General features: G+C 37.4%; 1 protein-coding gene across 5 annotated transcripts in view; it reads left to right on the top strand.

The window, feature by feature from the left end:
- The window catches only part of gabrb3 (gamma-aminobutyric acid type A receptor subunit beta3), a 70,452-nt gene that overhangs the window by 34,531 nt on the left and 16,433 nt on the right, over window positions 1–19,488 (top strand). For all 5 annotated transcript variants that reach the window (XM_059340483.1, XM_059340482.1, XM_059340485.1 and 2 more), the window contains 4 exons: window positions 661–728; window positions 15,746–15,966; window positions 17,203–17,285; window positions 17,901–18,038. In XM_059340483.1, the coding sequence (XP_059196466.1) occupies window positions 661–728; window positions 15,746–15,966; window positions 17,203–17,285; window positions 17,901–18,038 (510 nt within the window). The remainder of the gene's footprint in view (window positions 1–660; window positions 729–15,745; window positions 15,967–17,202; window positions 17,286–17,900; window positions 18,039–19,488) is intronic.

The raw sequence follows: 19,488 nt of genomic DNA, 5'->3' as shown, positions 1-19,488 counted from the left end.
TGCCTAAATCATCTCCTCATGACGCCGGCCGCCTATAGTAAAATCGCCTACATCGTCAGTTGATCAGATCATGTGATTTTACCCCTTTAAGATCATCACTTCTTTGACAATTTGCCACATTCATATGCATCAGATAAGAACCCAGAAAGAAGAGTCAGAGGGAGATTGTTTAGTTATCATTTTAGTTTATCAGTGTTTTATTGTTGACACTAATATTGGTAACACTTTACTCTAAGGTGTCTACATAAGAATGACATGAGCATGTCATAAACATGACATGGGATGTGTCATGAACATTAATGACACTTTGAAGTAACATTAATGCTCATTATACTTGTCATGTCATGTTTCTGACAGGCTTGTGTGACTCCTTCAAAATAAAGTGTTACCATATCTTGCTTAAGTCACAAAGGCATTTTCCCCAAAAAATGCTTAAGTCTTTTATTTCTCTTAAGTTATATAATTTACACACACAGTGTTATTACTATGCCAGTAGCCATCCTTCGTTACATCCTTTTTGAGTGAAACAATCAATAAATGTCATATGTTACACTTTTGATGAAGTTTCTTGTGTTTCCTGCAAAACTTGAAAAAAATGAGTTAGGCGATTATTTTAACAGGGTGACGATATTTAGTTAACTTTTGTTTATGTATTTTAAGGTGCACCGGTTGCTGTTGGCATGAGTATAGACGTGGCAAGCATAGACATGGTGTCAGAAGTCAACATGGTGAGTAGTATACAATTTTTTTTGCAGTAATTTGTAGTTTTATTTGATCTCTGTTGACTGCTGTTTACCACTGATGCATCACAAACAGATGCATGAAAAGTGCTGTCTTCTTCCAATGGGTTAAGTACATTATAATTTAATCACTACAATAAAGTGATTAAATTTATTGTAAGGCATCCTTTTGTAAATGGTGTATAAGTTGTAGCCTTCATAATGTTTTATTAATGATTAATTGATCATTTATTAGTGCTTTATAGCTATTATTAAAAAGTGATTTTTCGCTGGGAAAAATCAATTTGGCTGATGTTTACCCATATTTTTTACTCAAAATGCATTTATTCAGTAAATAATCCATTAATAAATCACAGGTTTCCCACTTCCTGATAAGCCATCATGTCAGCAGTGATATATGGTACCAAGTCAACAGAGTTTTCACAATAATGTATCCAGTCTGCAGTTGTGAAGGCTGGTAATAAATGCCTCCAGATGCTCTGCAAACTAACTTGGCAAATGTTGTTGTTGTGATTAATAGGCTATAACTGATAAATAAACTATGGTAAATTACTTATTAACCATAAATAAAGCACTTCATTACAACTTATAACTCTTATTACTCTACTTTGTCACAGAGTGGTATCAAAAGAGCTAAAAATTTGCAAAAAATAATTTTCACAACCCAAGGTTGTCATAATACCAGAATTTTAAACTTTGATACAATAAAAGTATAAAAACAATACTTGATACTTCTTTTAATACCACAGCAAAAAAGGCACACAAAATAGATTTGATTTTAGGATCCTATTTAACTTTTTTTTTCTTTATTGCTTTATTACCGTGTATATGCAACCATTAGACCCTTATTTACCATTACACTCTTTTTTATGTTTTAATGTAAAGACAGAATGGGCAAGACGTTGCCATCATAAATCAGCATTTTGTTTTATTCTGTGCTGCTTGCCACCAGATTATAAATCAGAGCGCACTCCGCTTGACGAACTGTGATGGCACAATTTGATATATCATTTAATATATCTAAGCCGATATAGCCCTATAAAATGAGCTGACTGATATAATATCGGTTGGGCTCTTCTCCCTGTTATACAGTATCTATACAGCTTTGGGTCGAAAATCTGATTGTATGTCTGTTTGCTTTATAGCTTTGATAATGTCAAGTGTGGATATGGTATCATTTGAAACATATCCCATTTAAAAAAGTATTGATACTTCAAATAACCTTTTTATGTTAATGGATTATAATTAAACTATATTAAATTATACAAACTCTTAGGCATTAACCATTAATAATGCTTTTTGTTTTCGCTGATAGTCCAGTCTGTGAAGAGACTGGATATAGATATAGAAGCTCTAGTGTTGTCCAGAGTGGTTTGGTCATCTGCTGTATCACATTATGGCTAGCTGTATGGTTTTCCATCCTGGTTCACTGGCTATGTGACTCCAGCAGTGATGCCCTAATGGTCCTGTTACAAGATAAGGTCAGGAAGTTCAATGCTATGTCTTCTCCTTTCAAATATAAAAACAAGCTAGACCTTCAGTGAGTCAGTCTGTATGTGCGTGTGTGTGTTTGGGTTGGCACACCATGGGCTCTACAGTTTAGTGCCTGTATGCAATCTATCATCGGTCTGAACTGCTGACAGAGCTTGATGCCCCATCACATGCTACCGAGAGGAAATAGCCCCCAACGTGTTGTCTTGACAAGTATGTGTGATGAAATGCATCTCTACACGGCAGCCAGTGTGGCTCAGTGAGAACCACAGAGGAGCCAAACACTGGCTTACAGTGACAACTGAGATGCAGATTTTGTAAATGAGTTAGAAGTGTTAAATAGTGTGGTTTTGTAGGTATTGTTATAGATGGATCAGTTTTTGTTCTTCTGTGGATGAAAAGTTCTTATTTTCAGTAATATTAATTTTTCATTTTGGAGTTTTAATTTCTCTAAAAAAGGCAAAATGTGAATTTGGGAGAACACAGAGACACTGCAAAGGTCAACGGCAGAGTTGCATGGGGGTGTGGCAGGAAAGATGTGAGGCGATCTGCGTCAAAATCTGTACTTCTTTTCAAGTGATAGTTGCCTGTTCATCCATGGGAACCGGCGTGATTATATGCAAACAGGCATTTGTCATTATGACACGTTCACGCAAAATAAGTTAAATCAGTAAGGGACGCCACCAACATACACGGATGTGTAGCCTCCATTACTGTAAAAGGATTATTAAAAAAATAATAATTATCTTTGATCAAGGAAACTACTTGTGTAACGGGTGTGTGAGGACCCAATTGCAGTAACCCAAACAACAGGATCGTTTAGTAAAGAGTCTTTAATCTCTTCTTGAATGGTCTTTACATCATACAGGTAATATGTATGCAGTCCAAAAACAGGCTTATGTTGGGCTTACACTAAAAGATTTTCACAATCCCAGACTAAAAACTGAAAGTCTTTAGTAAATCGAGTTTTACTCGAGTCACAGCGCGCTCCCGTCATCCCGTAATCTGCTCTGTTTCATACCAGTCTTTTCCTGGTCTTGGGTTTGCGATCTTTTCAAACATGTTTGATATGATCGCAAGTCGCAGTGACGTAACACAATCAACAACCAATAGATGAGCACACGAAAGGTCCCCGGTACCAGACCGGGCAGTAAAACAACTTTGACAGGAAAAAGTAACATCACGATAATGCTAGTAAGCTCAGTCCTAAATAAAAATATAGTGAGGTGCATTTCTGCCACCAAGTGGACTGGAGTTGATACACTTTTATTAATGATCTCTCTTAGTCTCATTATATTCCAATTGGGTGCAGCTGCTTGGTCAAGTGTGGCACCTAGTGGTAGAACTTGGTATAACCATCTGGTGTTTGGCTCAATATCAAACCGGTTTAAACATTCTTACACAAGCCAAAACCTAGTTGGCAGTTGTTCGGGGGGGGCTACAGTGTCAAACTGACATACAGTATCTAGCTTTATGCAGACAGTGATTTGTTCATTATTAAATTGGCCACAGAGGCAGTTTGTTTTATCACCCATGACTACCGAATATGTAACTGTTGGACACAAGTAAAATTTGACATCTTAAGTCAGACTATTTAAATAAAAGCCTTTGATTTTGTGAATAGAGACATGCACATGTTTTTTTTCCATCTCATTAGCTTAAAAAAGCTAAGTTAACCACAATTCAGCACCTAATGGACCAAACCTAATTTCCTTAGTAGAGACCACACCCGCTTTTAACTTGAGCGTAGCTTTCTGCGAGGCCATACTGTATGAAAGCATTTTGCCTCCTCAGTGGCGATTATATCAGACTTATTGTGTTAATGGTTCCAGGCAATGCAGATGGGTCAAAAGAAAATACATCTCATCCTCTTTGCAGAAAAATGTACAGAAAATAAACACTCCCAGTGGCACTTAAGCATGTGCTAAAAATGGTTTACTCATGATACAAATGGTAGCACACCAGGAGCTGTTTACATCCTGTCCATGAGGCATTGTAGAAAGAGTGTCTAGTTTGATTTGTCACGTATCCAAACATATCCTGATGGAGCACACAGTACAGGAACCAACAGAACCACTGATCATTGGTCAGCTGCTCGAACATATTGGACTCCGCTGTGACTCAGAGGCAAAGTGACCTCACATCAGCATTGCTACACTTTTTGTAATGCCTGAAGCTATAGATCACTTTTATCAGGGGATTCATTGCAGCCAGAGCCACCAAACACCGTGGTAGTTTATCTGTGGTCCTGAACAACATTATTTTATTCCTTTCTGTCTACGCTGCATTCCACTTCCCCCTCCAGAGGGCTTTGACATTTGTAGCTTCTTCTCACGTTTTGCTCACTAGAGCATCTCAAGGCTTCCAGTGAAGCGGTGTGTTTGTGGATTAAAGTGAGTGAAATACAGTATTGTGCAATGGATCACATTTATCACAACTCTGCACATAAATCTCCACGCACTGTACAATTTATTTATATGGAACTATATATAATATGTTGTTCTGGGAAGAAATTGTTACAGTTTATTTTCCTGTATTGTTTATATTTGGACAGTCTGCTGAAGTAGCTTTAATCTGCCTAAGTAATTGTTTTAAATTTACAGTATGTCAGTTGCTGTGAACTTGGAAATTACCTGGAATTTTCTCTTTAATTAACTGCATTACTATCATACTGTTTAAGGGACGCTTGCACACAAAGCCCTGATACAAACAAGGCTGGAAATAGTTAAACAAAAAAAATAGAAGCTTTTAATATTTTCGTTATGGTGCTTTATGAACCTTTTTACATCCCAGGTGTTGAACAAAAAAACGCACAGAGTGTTGGTAAGTAGTTCACTGATCTCGAACAAGATATATGTTATACCTTAAGAATTGTAATAACATACATTTTGTAACATTTTGTAAAATTCTTTCTATGCAAATATAGATGGTACATGTACATAATTAATCTATCCGTCTTGAAAACAATTACAATCCTGGTTCCAAAAATGTTGGGATGCTGTATAAAATGTAACCAAAAACAGGATGCAGGATTACAAAAAACAAAAATGTATCAGTTTTAGCATTAAATATCTTGTCTATGTACAGTAAGCAACTGAATGTTGGTGGAAAAGGATTAGCAAATCATTGCATACTGTATTTTATTTTATTTATTTATTTTTCATTTTTCTTATCATCCCAACTTTTTAGGAAACAGGGTTGTATTCACATACATTTTTCGACATTGTCATGTTATTCTAAAAAATAAAATAAGAAATATACATTTTCTAAGCAAAAAATGCAGTTTGTTATTTTTCCATCTGTCCATCCCATTTATTTATTCAAATTAGGCATAAATGTCCAATTGGACTCAAGGATGAACTGATTTAGTGACCCAAAAGATCAAAGGTCAACTTTTGATATGCAAAAACACATTCCTGCTTGTGTTCAATACCACAACAAAGGAACCATAACTGTTGTGAATTTTCTTCCTTGTTACACTCCTAAAATCTTAATTCTTGGATTTCTGTTAGTTTCTGTTATTGCCTTCTCTGTCACGGCTCTAAACAGCCTTTTGAGATGATCTTTGAACAATTTAATAAACCTTAGTGTTAAAGTGTGAGCTCACAAGGCCAGACTATATCTTACAAGCTCAGTGTGCCCAGTAGGTATAAAAATATTGTGATGAATAGTTGGTGGTAGGAATTTGACATTTTGAGAACAGCTGCCACGTCATTCCAGTTTGAAATCTGAAGCAAACACCAATGGCAGCACAGTGAGCGGCGTGTCCAACGATCAGTCAGATCACTGAAGACAGACACTTATGGATGTCTGAGTGAAGATGAGGACTGTCAGTCATCTATTGTACAGCTTGATTGAAAAGAAAAGACATCAGTCCTGAGCAAAAGCTACTTTGTGCAGAGAAAACAAAGCTAAACTAAACACAATGTACTCTGTCTAAATATAGACGTGGCCTAATTTTTATTTCTATTTTTTTGTATTTTCCTTTACGTGACTGCGTAGAAATGAACAAAACTCTCATTAGTGCTGAACACTAACTGCTCTACCTGATGGTGAATCCTTTGGGCTGAATGATGAGCATCACGAAATGCCCTAACTTTGTTGCTGATTGGTTGCTTGCAAAGAGTGTATTTCTGCACATGCATGATTGTGTGTGTGTTATTTGCTGTTTTTAAAAAAATAGCATAAGAGACGTTATTTAGTGAATCAGTTGATGGTGCTCGGTTTAGAGTCGTGCTTTAAGAGAAGTGGGAAACAGATAGATAACAGAGTAGATCTGCAATGCAGTGCATGTCTTGTCTCCTTTCATATACTTCAATAAGGTCCTGTAGTAGTGTGACTCTGTTTCTTCACATGCAGACCTGAGGAGCAGAAAAGTTGTGTCTTTCTGAATTATCTGCTGTCCAATTGCACTTTTCACAACCTGCTATGATTCTGATTATCATGGAAGATCTATTTGAAATTAAGTATTTTATCAAGTAGTCTTACAAAAATGTACAAAATCATTGCTGCAATTCCACTGCATGGTACGTCAGGACTCGTTCTTTTTTTGGTTTTCCATTCGCAAAAGTTGTGGATAGTACCTGGTAGGGCTGGGCGATATGGCAAAAAAAATTAGCACGATATATTTTTTTTCATATTGTCCGGTCTCGATTATTATCACAATATTTTGTTTTTATACTGCCAGTTTTAAAGCATCTGTACTGAAAACCAGAGATTAGTTCAATATTTAATTAACATACGAAGTAAATAAAGCAGATAAAATAAGATGAAAATAGAAAAATAGAAAAACTATTATTACTTAACAGTACAACACATTCAGCAATAACTTGTTCCTCTGTAAGATTTTATATGCCCCACTCTCTTGAACGCACTTTAGCTGTTTCGACGCTATTGAATACACCATACCTGTGTATGAATTGCCATGCTGTGAATGTTAGTTTTCTCTGTATACCACGGTGGAAAGATTGTAATTTCCTTTTCTCTTTCCCAAGGTTCAACTGTATCGGTCAAAGTTCCAGGGGAGCTGAGCCGATAGTAGAAGGCTGCATTAAAACACTCTAGATTGGTTGCAGATGGGGTACAGTGGATATTTAAATAGAGAAAAGAACCTGGTTCCAAAAGTGACTTGAGTCGAGTCAAACCATGCAGTGAAATGAGGCAAAAATGTCTTTATTGCGTGTGTTTTTTGGCACTGGGTGGGACCCTACAAGCAAGTTGGTTCAGGGGCCCTTAAAGAACGGCCTGTGATTGTGGTCTACTCTGCAGTGTCTGATTTCCTGACACAGGCAGGTTGTAAAGGAGAAAACTTGGCTCAAGATCAAGTTCATCTCCCTGACTCTTTAGAAATAGCTGGAAGCTTTTCGATGTGATACACAGCTCTGTTCCACATACCTCAAACTGAACCAGACTACTGAGTTGAAGTTTTCTCCCTTTGGGAATTGAGTGACTTTACCAAAAGTAGTTTTAAAGCTAAACCCAAGAAATTTTTCGGGGGTGGTAATTTTCAAAATTACCCTTAAACCCGCCCAGTCACAGGTCTTAGCTTGTCTAGTGGACAGGTATGAGAGTGGAATCAATCTTCTCATCTTGCTTCTCATCAAGCATATTTCCCAAAATGTCAAACTTATAATGAAGAACAAATAAAAATAAAAATGTTGATTATGGGTCAGCTTATACTGGAAAATAAAATAAGGATGTTTGAAAAAGAGAGATAACTAATTTTAGTTTTTTGTTGTTTTATTTTTTGTGTTCTTTTTATTGGGAAATATACTTTTTGGGATATTGTATTCATATGTTAATTTATAGAAAGTAATCGACAATTACAGTTGCCAGACGTCCAAAAAATTGTCAACCATTTTTTGGCCCTTAACACATAAAAAATATGGACAGCAAACATCAAAATGCGCAGCCTGCATACATACATTTTAAAAATGTGTTAAATAATTGACATTAAAATATTGCTGTTACAGTGTAAACCACCACCAGATGATGCTGCATGTGTGTTGGAGAACATCACAAAGACATGCAAATTGATTCAACTGACAAAAAAACAGATGAACCTGAACAGGAAAATAGAAAATTTGTGAAGTCTTGTGAGGTATGGGAAGTTTGGAGTTCACTGGTTGATGGTAGAACACTGTGATATATTAATAATATAATCTATCTCACTTTTTTTATTAATGAGCTGGCGTATAACAGCATACTATCCTAATTACTAAATATATAGTGTGACTAAAAATGGCAACCATATTTTTAATTTTGGAAACCAAAAGTCCTTGTTATTACCCTGGAAACAGCTTTTAAAAGGTGGGATATGGCCCATTTTTTTCTAACCAGCCATCACATACAGTTTTACCATTACATACTGTAAATAAACTATTATTATACATTTTAAATATTTAAAACCTTCTGTTTAGAGCTGTTCCCAGTGGTACATCAATGTAAAACACTTTGATGACCGCTCAGTCACACAAGCTATTGGCTCATTATAGCCTGTGTGGGTGAGCTGCAGAGCTTGTTGTCTAGGAAATGAGATTATTAATATATTTCACACCTTACTCTCTGCACTTCTTTATTTTTAGCTTGGAAATTAAGATCGCTCTGTCTCCTTTTCCATTCTGTTGTATTTTTAAAACTCCACCTCGACCAGACGTTCAACGTTCTAGGAACAGAATGCACTATTTGTGCATTTATTGACCACTTTATTAGGCATCACTCCTTTAGGTATATCCCGCCAGAGCTTCTACGCTTTGCAAAGAAACACCTGTCCACGCACAAAAAAACGCCCTGAAGCTGTAAAGCAGATCCTCCCAGTGGTGTAACACATTTATTCAGTAGCCACAGTTTGAGTCAGCTGGAAGACGAATCCATCATGTGCTGAAACCCCCATCCATTTTGACATTTTAACATTATCCACCTTCTGCCTGGAGGAAGTGTTACCCTTAAAAAACTCATACTACAGATGTTTTCCCAGATTTATATTGAAGGCCTAAGTTAATAAGTCAGCCACATAACACATCGAAAAGCCCCAGGCCCCAGCTACTCACAAGGTAAGGAGAACTCAGCTACAAACACTAGTGTAGTCTATATACAACATGCTGACTTTTCTACTGTGCTGGAACAATGCTGCCTTTAGTGTTATAGTGGGATGTGAGCCTATGGGAATATAAACCCTCTGTGCAGCACAATCACTCTAACAGGGTGCTTGAAACAAAAATGGAACTTAAAGTGCTTTTATTGAGTTGATAAACCAGATCTAGGTAATTAAATTGTGTCTGAAGAAGTTTGTATTTATACAATCAGATACTTTTGAGTGGGCACAAAGGGAGGAAATGTTATTAGTGCCTTGAGTAAGCTGAGATCGGCCACAATTGCCATCCAATTCCTGCATGGTTTTAGAGCATCAAAATGTTTTAATCAGGCCATTTTACATGATAGATGTGTGATCTTTGTGTGGACTTTTCCCTGTCCACGGAAATACTTGTAGTGGATTGAAAAATAACAATTATTTTCATGATTTTCCACCAAATTCAAGTTGAAGATTTGAGAAAGTATTTGTGAGTTTAGTGCTACCTTGGCTAAAATTGTTAAACTTTTAGATAAGATGATTAGATGGATGCTGATCTATCATTACTGTAGGCTCATATCTAAATATACAGTATATAAGGGAGAATAGCAACAAGGCACTGCTGGGATCCCATGATCTCCTGTTTACGAGACAGGCGCTTTAACCAGCTAAGCCAAAGCACCCTGCTGATGGTGTTTGTCCTCCAGTCAAAAAAATTTGTTGGTTTGTTGTAAAAGAGCATTTCAAAGGAAATCCTGTTTGGTTGTTTCACAGTTGGACCACTTGAACTGGGTAGTTTAGCATCCTCCAAGGGTGAACAGTGAAGCCAATGCATTAGTGCCAAAAACTGCAATTCCTCAACTGACCACTTGAGGCTAGCTCCAAAAGGGAGTCAATCCTCATTGACACTCATGTTAAAATGCCTCAATATACAGCAGAAATAAACATGTACAGAAATTAGTACTAATATGGCATTTATATTGAGTCTTGCCCATATTAACTAACATATACTCCACACTTTTGGATTAACCTTCTAGAAACACATAAAGGAATGCTTAAGTAACTATGGCTAAATACTTAGACATCAAAGGGTTTTCACTTACAGCATCCCAATGTAATCCTTATGATGATTTTATGCAAGGTATCCTTAGATTGAAAAATAAATGTCACTGTTCTCATGACTTGTTTTGTAGTCAAACCAAAGTGTTGAGTGTCTAACCTGACATCCTGACTATAATATTGCAAGATTCATCTACGTATAAAGGTCATAAATTACTAAAATTATATTCCTTTTTCATCCCAATAATGAATACCGGAACTAAAAAGGCTTTCTTCCTTTCTGCTTGTCTGAGACCCAATGTTTGTCAGAAACAGTGATTGTTCTGCAGAGAATAACTTCTGATTGAACGCCTCTCAAAGATCTAAGAGAGAAAGGTTCTCTCTTGAGCCCCCGTCCCTCCACTCCACAAAAATAGCTCACCTGCGACTTTTCTCTCATAAGACAAAAGTACTTATACTGTTATAAGGTTGTGAAGGGAATTAAATCTTTTAATGAAAGGCTCGTACAAGGTTGTGTGGGAGGATGCAGAGACACGGTTTGTAAAACATATATAGTACACTTTTGAATTCTTCTGGGAACACTTAGCCGTCTCATGTAGTGATGAAAAGCCCCCCTCTTGCACGGGGCAAGAATCTCTGAGTGCTATTCCTGTATTCCCAGCAGACATCCTGGTGTTAAGTTGACGTAGACGATGTTTGACTGGCACACAGTAACCATGTCTGAGTATTAGACTGTGAACTCTCCGAGCCGAAGATGACACGACAGTCTCATCCTCCCACTGGGCCTCATTTACTCACTGGTGCTGAGAACAAACCTCTTTCTGTCTCTTGAGGTCTACATATCTGACAACAAACAACACCACCACAAATCAGAGGAAGGAGTATGTATTTTTAATATTTTTTAGTTAACATTTTAAAAAATCTTCCACAGGACAGTCTTTGAAGCCATTTGGTTATCAGACATGGCTATTGGTAATGTAATAGCAGACGGCCTGCACTAAAGATTAATTTTCAATAGTGCTGGGACATAATTCAATATTATCCTTAATGACTTTCAGTGGAATCGTGGATATTAACTTATCGTGTTCGCATTTTGCACAATTCGGATCCAATCATAAATGGAGCATTAGTTCAGGCAGTACACTGAAGTCACTTTGCATTAGCTAATTGACATCAGCCGTTTTATTAATTTATTCACTCATCTTGACAATTATGGATAAAAAATTCCAGGAATATGCAAGGTAAAAACTTTCTGGGAAATAATGTGAATGAATAGGCACTGTTTTAGAATATAAAATAACTTGGAAATAGATTATTTTAAACTTCTCAATTAGCGCACTTAATCAAGCTACATCCAATGGTGTCAGCTAGCTACTAAAGACTAGCAGAAGGAGTAAGCTATAATTTGTGTACTTTGCTGTAATGAAAGAATAAAGTGCAAAGTTACAATTCAATTAAAATATCACAGCTCCCTCTGCCACCGCAGCATCATCCTTTTGTTATCTTGTTTGGTTTTGTTGATTTAATCTAAATTTAAGTGGGGGAATTTGTTTCCTCAGTGAAATCCTTGTTGCTACTCAAGATCTTTTAGATGTCCATTTAAGAGCAGTGTTTTCTGGCAAATCCAACTGTGCAACCATTTGCTAGAAGTGGTCAGTTCCTTGGCAAGTGTCTCTGAGTGAACTAAGAACATCTCAACAGTTTGCAAATGATATAAAGACATGTGACAAACTGAAGGAATAGGCTCATCATCTCTCGTCTCTGCTCACCCACTGTAAAAGTCTGAAAAAACAGCAAAGCTTTCCTCGAATAAACTGGAACTCAGCCACATTGTTTGGAAATTAACACAAACTTTTTGCCCACTGATATCCGAACACAGTTCTCTTACTATCTGTTACCACAAAGGGTGAGGTGTGGTTTCAAATGACCTGTGTCACCCAAAATCTCACTTGTTTGGATCAAGTTTCAAACATTGAAACCATTTTATAAGAATATTCTATAATATTGATTTTTGCAACAAGTTCTCCAACCTAAACGACAGAAGAGTTGTGTGTCAGTATTATCCCTTATGACACGTATCGCAGCTCGCGTTTCACGGCACATATGTACGTATTACGGCTCGTGGTACAGCAGCGCTTTCAAAAAATAGCACATACATACGGTTTGCAGTTTCTGCGGATTTATGTTGTAAAACCACTGACCTAGGTTTAGGGAAAAAAATTTCCTGGTAAGGCGTTATAAAAGACCGTTGTAGACTGTCAATGAATAATAACAGTAAATAAATGTACGTAAATGCCGGAAGTGAAGTAGTTACAAAGGTCATGTGACTAACGCAAGTTACGTAAAAAATGTTAAAAACAGTTTACTTTTTGTTTTCACACAGACACAAACCCCAGTCTCCTGGAGTGAAAGTCCACCTTTTGTTCGATCCATCCACCAAACCGACATTTAACTAAAGGTGGAAATCCGTAATTTTAACTTTGCTACACCATCAATCACTTTTACATCAGCAAGGTGGCGGCAGACGCATTGCAGCAGACGGTGAAATACATCAATATCGCTCCTTTTTCACTGCCTGTACACACAACCTAGATTGACGTTTTTGACGGGAGAACAGGCTGGATTTTTGACATATATTTGACATTCAGTGTTAATTAAATTATTATTTATATTTATATTCTATTGTGATATTGTCAGTTGTCATATTATGAAGTGCTTTAAAAAAAAAACCAAGAGCATGACTCAGTAACCTACCAGAGGGTATTTCCCTGTTCATAAACTGTAAACCCTCTGTGGGGAACACACTGAAACAGAGCCCTGTGGGACCCCACAGGTTGCACAGGGTTACTGGGTGCATGAGTACTGTAAACTGTGTACAAGGAGCGTGATGTGGAATAGATTTTTCTCTGAGATGCTACAGCAATGTGTAAGGAGTACTGCTGAGGTGGGATCTGAAGATCTCAAGCAGACTAAAATAGTTATGGCCCAGACGTTGAGTGAGAGGGCTGCTAGATGGGCTCCATCTCTGTAGTATAAGAGGCGTTGTGTAAAGCTGATTCACCCAGCAGCCCACACCTCAGCTGCATGTGGGAGAGAGCGTAATGAGGGCATCTTCTGCTCACAGGGGGTGAAAGAGAATTGGGAGGGCGAAGGCTAAAAAGACTCTAAAAAATGAAACAAGCCAGGGATTTTCTGGAAACATACTGTTTCTACTACAGAACCTACTCTGGCAATGTGGAAAATGTCTATGGCCTTCTTTTGGCATGCAGATTAAGTATAAACAGTTCATTTTATGGCAAATACTTGATATAACAAAAAAGACATTAAATAGATAAAAACTCACACAGTCTTAGCAACTAGAAGCAACTTTTAGGGTAGGAGGATAAATATGTGCTCTGACTGCACACTGAATTATTCATAGAGATCAATATTAGATTATATTTTACTGTCAGTCAAATCACATAGCGTAATTCATTCAAGACACAAAACAACCGTACAGTTTGTCAACCATGCAGCTGCTCCTTTGCAGCAGTGTGTGCTCGAGTAATGAAAGAATCAACAAAAATAATGCACTTCTTTATTCTGTCAAATTGAGGTCAGCAGTTTCCAAAGTGAGGAACCACAAAGACTAACTTGTAGTAATAATTAGTTCTGGGAGGAGAAATAAATACTGCAATTGATTTTTATATCCAAAGGAAATCTTTTGAACACTTTACTATGAATATGCGATTCCACCGGAGGATTGAAATGTAGGCATTTTCTGCACTGCCAAGTTTTTGTTTATTTCCTGAGACCTGCTTATTTATTTAAGAGAACATTAGTCAGCAGAACAAAGCCAAGCGAGCTAGTAAAGAGCTCCATTAAAGGCCTTGAAAAGCTTTTGCATTTGATGGATCCACTTGTGGAGCTAGCTGCGAATGAATGGCCAATAAATTATTGAAATAGCCTCATGTCATTGCATGTATGGCTGGTAATATGTAATGAAATCTATCTATCTATCTATCTATCTATCTATCTATCTATCTATCTATCTATCTATCTATCTATAAAAAACTGTCAGATCATATTGGCTTTTTGAGAGTTGATATAAAGTACAATTATAAAAAATCTGGCACATTGTTTTTATTCACGTTGTACACATAGACTGTATATACGTAAATAATGGACGTAGTCATTGTGTCAGTCATCGTGTTTGTGGACTGCCCGTTGAAGCATCAAATTTAGTGTTATGTCTGTCGCCATCTTGCTTTACGTTCATCAACATCTTTGTTTTTTGAAACCGGGAGAGACAATATTTTGACTGGGGAGGCAAAAGGTATCTAAAAATAAACTTAACGCTAATCCTTGGAGTACCTTTTAGTACAACCGAACACTTAACAAGACATTTTTAAATGAACCAGTCAACATCATATTGTCTTGAAGAAGACTGGAAACTAGCGATTGAGACCATAAAGTGTGTTTGAGTGTCTAGAAAAGCACTATACAAAATGTATGCATTATTATACTTATTATAATGTTGCCCGAGCATTTTTTCTGATGTAACAAATCAAGTGAGAAGTCGTCTCATTTTGTATTGAGATAGATAGGACTGGAGTCCTTTTAGAACCGCTGTTGGCGACCCCTGTTGGATTTTTGAAAGATTGCAGGCTTAAGGCAATACCAGGTTTGCATCACTGCTCAGACCAGGAGGTTCCCGCCTGGTTTTACACAGCCTCCCAACTTTTTTTGGAATCAGGCTTGTAATTAATTCTGGTAAATGGGCATGTGATATTGCCTCATATCAATTGGTGGCCCCTGAATTGAGTCAAATTAAAATTATATCATGGCAGACTTTGTGACATCGGCAAATATTGTAGCATTTTGCAAAGGACTGATATATCAGATCATGATGAAACTTGTGATTTAAACCTCTACTATCTAATTTTGAGATATGCAGTGTGGTTTTGGCCTGCTGGTTAAAGTGGTAAGTCACTGAACTGAAATGCAGCGTTGATGCTGTGCCTGCAGTAATGGAAATCTATAGTCTGAGGGCTTGTGCCAGTCTTGTGCACAGAACAGCTGAGAGGTTTCTGGTTGAGACAGGTCTTGAAATACGGTCACCCAGGGCAGACTGATGAGAATCAGAGTTGTTGGACAATTCTATAAATATCACCTTTGTTACAAAAAAAATCCATCCCAAGCTCTGGGCTGTAGACATTCAGCACTGACTTTGATAACCCCGTAAGAAAATCTGACTTCAGTTTGGACAATGTCGGACAACACTAGCCTGAGGAAATTTCAGTACAAAATTACTTTATTTATGCTATCTGCCATATAGTATAATTGCATTTTTAGGCTCACATTTATCGTTGACTATTAACTAATCATGCTGTTTTATTCCCCACAGGACTACACATTGACGATGTACTTCCAGCAGTATTGGAGAGATAAGAGACTTGCCTATGCAGGGATCCCTCTCAACCTGACACTGGACAACAGAGTAGCAGACCAGCTCTGGGTCCCAGACACCTACTTCCTCAATGATAAGAAGTCCTTTGTTCACGGTGTCACAGTTAAGAACCGTATGATTCGACTACACCCCGACGGCACTGTTCTCTACGGCCTCAGGTGAGCACTTTTTTTATTTCTCCTCAATGAGAGTCAAACCCACTGACCAACAAAGTATTCAGTCAAACTAAACTTAACTGATATCAAACATGTACGGAGGACAACAATTGCAGCATTTTCTCAAACTTTCCTCAACTTTAAGCTTAACTGCTCTTTATAGCTTTGATACGGCTGTGTCCGTGAAATAACGTTGCGACAGAGTACCATACCTGGTTCCAGCATCTTTAGCTGTTCTTTAAATTTGCAACGTTATTTCGACAGTTTCCCGACATGATATCCTGATGCACATGGTGCCTATAGATTCCAGTATATCTCCAGTATATTCCCTAAAAATCCTAAAAATAAAAAAAAACTGTGAAAATACTCACTCTAAGAAAAAACGCTAAATGTCGATACTTGGCGGCAATGAATCAATGCTGCATGAATATTGCCACGCAAAATATTGCGATACTATGCTGTATCGATTTTTTCCCCCACTTCTACATCATATACTGCAGCCTGTACATTGACTGAAGACTGAAGATTAAAGTAACTCATACAACTCCATTTATCCATTTATATGTATTAACACTTATACTTACAGATACTGTACATGCAGCTCCATTAGAGTAATAGTAAATCTGATTGGGTCAGTCTCAACTCCCCTCGGCCTCTCCACACTCCAGTCTCATCCAGTTGGGAGCTGTTAAGATTCCATATGCATCTGGGAGAAACTGATTTATTTACACATTTTCAACATCTCACAGCACCTCCTGTGGTAGCTAGCGATCCATCTCTAATGCTTATTAGCTGCATTTACTCTTGGCTTATATGCTTTCACAGAGCTGTCCAATCTACCCAAGACGCATAATGTGTCTTAATGTTTTATTTGTTTTGTTGAAGCCATTTAAGCTGCAATTCTCGCAACTTAGCGCTAATACAGTGGGTCTCAAATCAGCTCATATCACATAACTCGTCTCATATGCTTATTTGGGCTGCGGCTCAGGATTGGATTCTCAATATCAGCTCTGAAAAGCCTGGGAGTGCCATTAGCAGTAATTGACAAAGTCTGGTTTTCTAACAAATAATAATGAATTCCACTACATTGCCAGGATATTTGTGTCTCACTGTAATGATTTGTTCTTTTTGAAATGAATCCTGTCCCGACACAGACTGTAAAGGATCACATCTCCATAGACTCACTATGGTATCTTCCTCTGTAATGTATACTTGTCTTGTGGGTTTGTTTTTATTCAGAATCACAACGACTGCAGCCTGCATGATGGATCTGAGGAGGTACCCGCTGGACGAGCAGAACTGCACTCTGGAAATTGAGAGTTGTAAGTTCAAGCCTCACATCTTGTTCTTCGTACAGCGGACAGCTCTACTTTTTCACCCCCTTAAAAATATGAACAGCACTGTGATTCTCATAAAAAAGTTCTCACGCTCCTCATCTCCTGGAGACAGAAACTGCACCGACGGCTGAATAGCTTTCGATTTATTAAGCTGTCGTATCTCAATGAGATTGCTTGCTTCACCCTCCCCAGTAAGAGCCACTGTGTCTTTCCAGAAATATTTTAACCAGACCGTGATTTCCATAGTAGAGCGCAGAAATCTTTAGTCCAACTTCATCACTCTTGAGGACATGTCTGGGGATCTATGCTGCCATAAAATTATTGACAGTTATGGACCCAATGCATGTGTTAAAGTCTGTTTGCCGGCAGTGACACACATGCCCACAAAGATTTAGATCTCATGCAATCAGCACTTATGGCCATTCGAGTCCATGTGATTCATAGGACTTACTGTAAATCAACTGTAGCTATTAGACACCCAGATTTCACAAGCAAATAAAAATATATTATTCATTTTAGGACTCAAACAAAATGAGACTGCTGCACTTTTCCACTCATAAGAATCCCACCTTGCCTTATTTCCTGTGTCCCTGTTTGCAGACGGTTACACGACAGATGATATAGAGTTCTACTGGAAAGGAGGAGACACTGCTGTGACCGGGGTGACTCGCATCGAGCTCCCTCAGTTCTCCATAGTCGACTACAAACTGGTTTCCAGGAACGTGGTCTTTTCCACAGGTGAGTTCACAGTAATGCTGGATAATTGTTTAGAAATCAGACCTCATTCTGGCTGAAAACTCAAGTTCGTTTCATTCAGAGTTCATGACCTTAAAGCAGCTCTAAATTATTACTTCATAGCATTAAATACGTATGACTAAATAAGCAACATCAAAGTTAATAACTAATTTAGGTAATATTATAAACTGCATAAAATAAGTGGGTGTAGCCTCAGGGTATGAAAAGTGAAGCCAAAGTGTCTTTAACTTGCATTCTTTCTAATGCCCAGCAGGGGGCTCTACTGGTTACAAAAAAGTCTGATTTTAAAGAAGTCTATGAGAAATTGACCCTATTTCTTAGTTGATTTATTACCTGTCAATCAGGATAGATGCGTAAAAATGTGTATCCATGACACTGTGTACATTTAAGTAACTGTAGACTTCTTCATCTTAGAATTTTGGCCATTTCACAATGTGTTTTCAGTTGTTTAAAGTCAATTGGAACATGTTGGTTACCTAAAATGTTTTTTTTTCAGCTGTTTATTTTTATCCTGTAAGTCTGTTTTTCTTTAACTAAAATTATCATCCCAGTTAATGTAAATTATGGATGCACCTTGCTAACTGAGCTAGCTGGCTGGCGCTAGCATTAGCTTATACTGAATTTGTTGTGCCCGAGCTCTGCCCAAATATGGTCACTTTCTGACTCCAATAAACACAAAGACATAAAACTGGATACAGTGGTTATTGCAACAAAAGTACTGCAGCACTTTAAACCAGTGAAAAAACAAAAGAAAACAGACGTATAGGAATCTCTTACATTAATTAACCAGAACACTTCTTACTTAGGCTCCCATCACTCATTGTGAGATACTGAATACTTTTTCACAGCGTTTAAAGTTTTACATGAGCAGTGGTGGAATGTAACTAAGTACATTTACTCAAGTACTGTAGTTAACTACAGTTTTGAGGCACTTTAGTATTTCCACATATGTAACTTTATACGGCTACTTCACAACATTGTAGGGGTAAGTATTGTACTTTTTACTCCACTACATTTAGCTGACAGCTTTGATTAATTTTCAGGTCAAGATTTAACATGAAAAAATATGATCAATTTAATATGAGTACACATGTTTATAAATTAAGTACTTTTACTTTTGATACTTTAAGTACATTTTGATGGTGATACTTTTGGACTTTTACTGAAGAAAGTTTTGAATGCAGGGTTTTTACTTGTAGTGGAGTCATTTCACAGTGTGGAGTTAGTACTTTTACTAAAGTAAGAGATCTGCATACTTCTTCCACCACTGCACTTGCGGTACCCAAATATCAGTGGATCGCCTGCACTTTGTTTTCCTGCAAGAGTCTGTGTACACATTAGGCCTTCTTAATTATGGGATTTGCATCATACCATGACCCCTCTCTCTATAATACCAGAGCTGGGAATAATGATTCAAGCTCTTGATAAAAGA

Source organism: Centropristis striata, chromosome 9, assembly GCF_030273125.1.
Source record: "Centropristis striata isolate RG_2023a ecotype Rhode Island chromosome 9, C.striata_1.0, whole genome shotgun sequence".
NCBI classification, from domain to species: Eukaryota; Metazoa; Chordata; class Actinopteri; order Perciformes; family Serranidae; genus Centropristis; species Centropristis striata.
Note: the sequence above shows the minus strand (reverse complement) of the source record. Positions and strands in the feature narration are given on the sequence as shown.